The sequence below is a fragment of the Papaver somniferum genome, chromosome 2 (genome assembly GCF_003573695.1).
Source record: "Papaver somniferum cultivar HN1 chromosome 2, ASM357369v1, whole genome shotgun sequence".
In the NCBI taxonomy this organism is placed as follows: Eukaryota; Viridiplantae; Streptophyta; class Magnoliopsida; order Ranunculales; family Papaveraceae; genus Papaver; species Papaver somniferum.
Genome location: NC_039359.1, coordinates 206938498 through 206945870, shown reverse-complemented (window position 1 = coordinate 206945870; position 7373 = coordinate 206938498). Strand labels below are relative to the sequence as shown.

The following is a 7373-nucleotide window of genomic DNA, read 5'->3' as shown; positions in this document are numbered from 1 at the left end:
TCGTTCGCAAAAATGTTAAGTTTTCTCTGTAACCGAACTCTACCTTTGAAACTTCGTAACCGAACTCTACCTAATTCACCAAGAAATAAATTTCGTAGTAACCGAACGTTTGCCTAATTGCATATATGCATATATATCCCAGTTCGGTTGATTCGCAAAATATGTTGAAGTTTGCGAACCAACTGAACTACTAACACTAAGTTACTTTTAACCTGCATTTCGGTTGGGAACTTGGTTGCGTTGAAGATTGCGAACTAACCGAACACATAAGGTGTACCCAAATAAATTGTTAAGTTCAAAGTTCGGTTACCTACCATTTTATGCTAGGTAACCGAACATTACACTGTACGACCAAAACCTCCATTAACGAGCGAGTTCGGTAACCTGCGTGTTTGGAAAACGTAACCGAACTACACTTTCAGGTGTGTTCGGTTACATGTTCTTGACATATGCTAACCGAACTGACCCAAATCTACATAAAAAATTTCATTTTTCTTGAAAGTTTGGAGCAATTCAACCAACATTATCTAAGTTCGAAGCATACCTGGGTACCCAAATACCTTTCCTCCGGTTGTGGTTGGTAAAATCCATCGTTTTTCATATTTTTCTTCTTCATCTTCTCTAACTTTACTCTCTCAATAATTCTACTTCTTTAAAAAAATAACCATCTGATTTTTTAATCTCACTAATTATCTTTAACTTAATCATTTCACTAATCATTACACTAACTATTATTAACACTAACTATTCATCACCCAAAATTAATCAGGAGGATAATTTAGATATTAATATAAATATCTAGATAAGGGGTGACCTAAATTTACTTCTAATGTCTTTACCCAAAAAAAAAACCATGGTCCCCAAAAAAAAACCATGGTCCCAAAAAAATCGTTCTAACTAATTCCTTCATAGTATTTGGGAAGACCGAAGCCCACCTGTTCTTAGGCCTAAGCAAAGATCAAACTCTGCAAGCAACCTTTCGGTGCATAAAAAACAAAAGTGATCTTGAGTTTCCGCAGCGTTTCCACACAACACCGGGGGCGGATGTATGCACAGGCTACCCCTGGCTGAAGCCAGGGGTAAATCAAACAAAAAAAAAATTGAAGGTAGAAAATGTTAGCTTTATTTAGTCAACTCCAGCTACACATAGAGTCAAGCCAGGGTAAGAATTTACTGTCAAGCTAGCGTAAGGAATTTTGTTGAGAAGTTCTTAAAAGAAGTATGCGACTATGTGTAAGAGAAGTTGTTATTTTCTTCAATTAATTCCAATGTAACTCAGTAGATGCGGTAATGGTTTTTGAGTGATGTTTTCTATTGAATGCATTCATAGTGTTCGATAAAATTACTCATCTGATATGTACAATTATTTAAGTGAGTTGCTCATCTGATTTACAATTAAAGTGGCTCTTTATGCTTAAAGCCAATGCCAACAGGACTTCCAATGCCCTCTTGGATAGACGATTAAAACTTACATTATGAGCTTAAACTATAATTGCAGGTATGTCTCCTTTTCAACACTATCTAAAACTTCTGTGGTGTATGATACAGTTGGAAACGTCCGAGAGCTGATCAAAATCTGAAAAAGTGGATAGTGGATATTGAATGTTGCTTCTGCGTTTTTCCAAGTCTCGGCACATAATGTAGTGAATTGGAAGGATCTTTGTGGAAGGAGACAAGCTTAAGGTATGGATTCACGTGACCATAAAAATGTTGAAATGTTTAGCTTATGTCTACATATTGCATCCATCTGATGATCTAAGTTCCAAAAGTACCATCACCATGTTTTGGCAAGAACATGAGTCGCCTAGTGGATTCTAAAGTTCGTCATCTTAATATGGTTTTGCAGATTACCTTTATTGCACATGGTAAAGTTCTATTTTGACTATCGATGAAAAAAAAAGTTCTATTTTGACTAAAAAGAGGATGTGGTCTATTCTCTTTCCATGTTACTACGAGAGTTCTACAGTTTTTACGTAATAAAGGGATGCCCATGGCAGATTGTTAAAATAAGGGGGAAGGCCGCATGCATCCGCAGGAGGTACAGGGCATTGTTCTTTGTTAAATGCCTAAACTTGGCCTAAGATGGGTTCCTTTACGGGGTTTTGCTGACAACCCTGGGATCATCAGGTCAATTATTGATCATCTGCAGCGGTGATACTCAGCTAATGTTTTCTATTAGTTTATGATGCTGCAGACACATCGGCCGATATCTATTTGTTTATTACTTCTTGTTATTTAATAGGTCATTTCAGAATATTTCACCAAGTTGATCCCGACAGTCACCCGAAGAGCTTAAGAAGATGATTTAAATGGCCACCTCATTTCAAGGTAAAGTTCCATTTCCATCTGTTACTTCATTTCAAGCTTAATTCAATGCCAATAATACTTCCACCACCCTCTAGGATAGACACTTAAAAGTGATCTTTGCATTTTGAATAGAGAAAAAAATGAAGACAGTGTAAGGTTTAGCGAGGAACTCGTGTGTGTATTATTGCCATTAGGACTTCCGATGTTCTTTTAATAGGTAATCTCTTATTTTGTTTTCCACAGCCAATTTTTTTTTTTTTTTTACAAGTGCATAAAAAAAAAATTCAAGCCACCCCCAGTGTTTACCTGGTTCCGCCACGCAACAGTCATATAGTCTGAGTCCTTTATGATTAAGCATATCTGAAGAATTAAGCCTTCCTTGTACATCACACCACATGAGGAAATTAATTTTTGGAGGGATAGTAGATTTCCAAATGAAATGGCTAGGGAAGTTGTCGACACCATCTTCTGAGACCATTTTAGCATAGAGGGATTTGACCGAGAAAATCCCAGAACTGTGCAGTTTCCGTCTTCGTGTATCTGGTAAGGTATCAAGAGTTGGTGGAGTGGAGCCAATTATCCGGAGAAGTTAAGCATATTGGTTAGCCTCTTGAGAATTTAAAATTCTCTTGAAATCAAAACTCCAACTATTCCCATTATCAGAAACATGATTGCTAACTGTAAAGTGAAGGAAAATTTGTTGGCAAGGAAGCTACAGTACACCAATTATCATGCCAAAAGGAGACATGAGCACCTGAGCGAATAATAATGGTAGAGTTTTCACAAATCAAAGCTTTGGTTTCCGCTACTGGCTTACAACAAGCAACACCGTGAGGGGTGGAAATCTTACCAGGAACTCATCGAGAATAATTGGTAGCTAAGAATGCATTTTAAAAGAGCTAGCTTAGCACCTCTTGAAAGAGAGATTTGACTCCAAATAGAAAGCCTTGCATCAAACCTTTCAAGAACAGGAGTCCAAATGGCTTTAGAATGATGTCTGCTCTCTGTTTAAGGTTTTGTCTTATGTTTTTCTGTATTATCAACCAATACAATATTTGTCTGTTTAGAAACCGCTAATCACACTATATCAGAACATTAGTACATTAATCATAAGTAACACAATACATACATGATAGATGTAAGAATAAAAACCAGATAAACAAATCCTTTAGCAGGATGAGATGATCAAGGACATCTACTCCTGGTACCTTGTAGTTATTACAAGAAATGTATGTAGTTTAAGAGTATTCAAACGTGTACATGATACTATCTCCCTCTAATGGGAATGGTATATATATATATATATATATAGTCCATAAATAATGGATCAGGCCATGCTATGAATTCAAGGGCTAGCAGTAGAGGTAGTCGTTGCAGTTGTTGTCGAAGGAGGGGCAAGGAAAGGAATTCCATTAGGGAACATCGAAGCATTTGATGGCGGAATACTAGTTGGAATGTTCTGAAATGTAATTCCGTTAGGTAATGTGAATTTTGGAATACTAGGCATTGGTGGTAATGGAGGCAGTTTAGTAGTAGCACTTGGTATTGGTGGAATTTTGGGATAGCTTGGGATTGATGGAATTGCAGGAATTGGTGGAATTGCGGGTATAGTTATTGATGTTTGCAAGAGTTGACGTGCTGCCGAGCTGAACTCGGTATTTGTCAATGGAAGCACAATGAGCAAAGACAACGCAAAGAAGATTTTAGAAGAACCCATGGTTTATTCTTTGGTGATAATAAGATATTATGATTAGACTAATGAAGAAGTACTTGTTTTTGTGGTGGATTTAACTTGTTCATGTTGGAGCTTATTTATAGTAGAGAATCTTAAAATGGTTGAAAGAAATAATATTCATTATGTTGGATGAGATGTAGTTGTGTTTTGAGAGGAAGTGTGTAAAGAAAATAAAAAGTAGTTGTTATAAGTTGATCACCTTTACTATGGGATGTATTTTTACACTTCCAGTTTAGGCAAACTCCCAACTGTTTTTCCTTCCTTTTTAACTAGATTTTGGGCGCACGCAATCTGATTATAATTAATTTCTAAGGTGTGGCAGGGATGTAAATGGTAGATGCCATACCGAGGCTCAATTAATTGATATCTATGGTGCATTGAACTCTTATGTTGCTTGAAGGTGACTGATCTAGAATCCCTATGTTGCTTGAAGCAAAAAGAGAACGAATTGTCAGCGTATCGTTTAGAATATGCCAAAGTTATGGCTGAAATTTGCTCCAAGAACTATAAAAATCTCTGGATCATCGCAGCTTTGAACTTAAGAAACAGGACACAGAAGAGCAAAAGAATAACAACTGCAAGGGAGCTAGCAACAAAGAAGCAAAGCAAAATAACTGAATCTTGATGTATTTTTAAATTTTTAGTATTAATATTAATACAAAATAAAGAATATTAATCAATAGTGACCAATTTATACGTTTTGCAAATTTATGTAAATTGCGTACAAGATTTAAGAAGTATGAGTTCCAAGTTATCATTAAGTGTTAGTTTTATTTTTTTATATATTACTGAGTACTGCTTTCTTGATCATCATTCCCTTTCAAATCTTCCAATTCAATCTCTTGGATTTGCTCGTTAATCGGCAAAGACAGCAACTCTACGGCTGAACTTGATGTACTTCTCGTACTATTAACAAGTTTGAACCACTGACTTGAAGGATCACACATTTTATCTCTACTCAAACATTTGCATGAATTAGTAACAACAGTATTGTTAGAATCAACATCCAAACAAACAGCGGTGTGGTTTCTGTCGGTGAGCTTAGATTGAAGATGCATTTTGGATTCAGATATCGTTTCCCATTCCGAACTAGTATCTGTACATAAAATTCCAAGCTTAACGGGCTTCCCAACTCCATCAGCTAGTAGACAGAAATAAGTTCCCTTTAGTGATATATGTTTTTGTGGTGTGTAATCCCATCCTTCGGAACTCGAACAAGATCCCAACTCCAATGGTGCGAACAACGATTTTCTGTGGACGCAAAGTCCCGTGGACGGATGGTAAATGATTTTGTATTGAGTTCTTTCAGAAACACCAGGACCTTGCAAAGGAGCTTGAATTGAAGAAATTATTTCCATGAAACTAGAATTCCTCGTCCCACACCAATTATAATCTAAAACTCCATAGAATTCCTCCATTCCTAGCACACCTTGTCTTAAGTAATAACTCCCAACTAATGACCACAGAGCCCAATCCAAATCAAGTTCAGCAGCAACACCCATCATGCAATTGAAATACCTATTGTCATTCACATTAGTACCTCTTTGATCTATACCAAATTCACTTAAAAACAGCGGCGCCATACCCTGGTCAAGCAAAAATCCTGCTCTTCTCATAAAACTATTCATTACATTTCCACATACTTGATTGACATTACCATTTTCCCAGTCATGGGAGTTTGTGAACGCATATAAATGTACCTCGTGTACTAGTTTTCCTGTGAATGTTAGGTTCACCGGTTGTTTAGCAAGGAAACTTAAATCTGCATCGAAATTTAACCCGGATAGTATTACAAGAATGTTTGGGTTTGCTGCATGAACTGCCTCAGCTCCTTGTTGCATATACCTGATGATGATACGAAGGTTTACTTCAGTGAAAGCGCAATATGTAACGTGTTCAATTGAGTTTTAAGTCATCGTATATGCGAAAATAAGTGCATGAAAATATATACATACTTGTACCAGTTCTTGACATTTTGCTTACGCCCTCTAAGCTCGTTCCTAAGGCTCATGCCAACAACACTGGTTGATCCATTGAAAATGGAGGCCATCTTAGTAAGCCCCTTGATCCATAATTGCGGATCAAAGTATTTATCTCCGAAAAATCCATTGTCGTCGAAGTTACTGCAGCACCAACCTGGCTTACTAATATGGTTGTCTAGTATCACCATCACATCGTTTTGCCCCAAGTTGGATACAACAGCCTATAGACATCAACAAGAGATAGTTTATTCCTTTAATCTTTTTAACTCATTGTAAATTCGCAAATGGTCATGAAGAAGGGTAGTTATTAGATTACCTGAAGAGCTTCAATTACTGGAAGGTCGAGGAGAGATGGGTTATTAGCTTGTATTCCAGAGACGGATTCAAGAAGTCCCAAGCTTTGAAAAGATTTTCGAACAGTGACTGATGCCAAAGAATCATTAGTAGCTAAGAACAAAGGCCATGTTAACCGAACACAGTTAAATCCCATGGTTCTAATCTTCTTTGAAATCGAATCCAAAGGTTGCTTACTTAGACCTTCAGCTAACATAGGCTCAAGATGAGATACCCAATTCGTGCATGCTAACTTTACTCTCCGTCCACTTTCATCGACAATCCATCTTGAATTTGTATTTAGAGATGTGGGCAAAGCTGCCATCGCAGGTTGACCATTGTAACATATTATATAAACTGAAATACCTAGAAAATAAAATGAAATTAAGAAGAACAAAAGACTCCGGTTATGCTTGTTATTCATTGTGATGAATTTGGTTAGAATGCGATAAGAAGAAACATTCGTATTGTGTATATATAATTAAGCTTGTTTTGATGATAATGTTTTGGATTTCTTGCAAGACTTGCAATCATCTTGTGTGTAAATCAAAGCGTACGTCTTCTTTCTCTTTTTGGTTTTCCTTTGTCTTTTGCTGATCAAAACGTGTGTTGTTGTTATTTGATTTAGTTTTGCTTAGTTTGTTACATTCATTGTAGTGGAGGTCTTTGTCATACATAATGCACGGAAAAATTATTGTTGGAGCTAACAATAGAATAGAAAGACTTACAAGTGACGTATAAATTAACCGGATTTCTTTTCAATGACAGAGTCTGAATGAAACAAAAATTGTGGCCTATAAATTACATAGGGACATTCTTGCAAAAAGACTAGCAAGCTTTTAGGAAAGATCCATCTTAACCCATTTATAATTCTAATATATAGGGGCGTTTCGGGAGACACACGATCCCCTCTCGGGATTTTCTTCTCGGTTGTTTTGTCAGTGGCTGTAGACTCTCCCGGTTGTGGCACTCCTCCGTTACAAACAAATTGAATTTGAGATATTTTTTTATTCGGA

The 7373-nt window shown here is 36.7% G+C and overlaps 1 protein-coding gene and 1 long non-coding RNA gene across 2 annotated transcripts; one reads left to right on the top strand and one right to left on the bottom strand.

The window, feature by feature from the left end:
- The first annotated feature begins 1023 nt into the window (after positions 1 to 1023).
- Positions 1024 to 4575, top strand: LOC113350338. Its single transcript, XR_003360756.1, has 4 exons — positions 1024 to 1162; positions 1549 to 1683; positions 1847 to 2328; positions 4365 to 4575. It is a non-coding gene; the product is annotated as an uncharacterized LOC113350338 (long non-coding RNA).
- A 78-nt stretch (positions 4576 to 4653) lies between these two features.
- On the bottom strand, positions 4654 to 6805 carry LOC113350337 (glycosyl hydrolase 5 family protein-like). Its single transcript, XM_026594447.1, has 3 exons — positions 6341 to 6805; positions 5998 to 6245; positions 4654 to 5887 (listed from the first exon to the last, which is right to left on the bottom strand). Exons 1-3 carry the CDS (start codon positions 6779 to 6781, stop codon positions 4828 to 4830), a joined length of 1749 nt encoding a protein of 582 aa, XP_026450232.1. The 5' UTR covers positions 6782 to 6805; the 3' UTR covers positions 4654 to 4827.
- Positions 6806 to 7373: the final 568 nt, after the last annotated feature.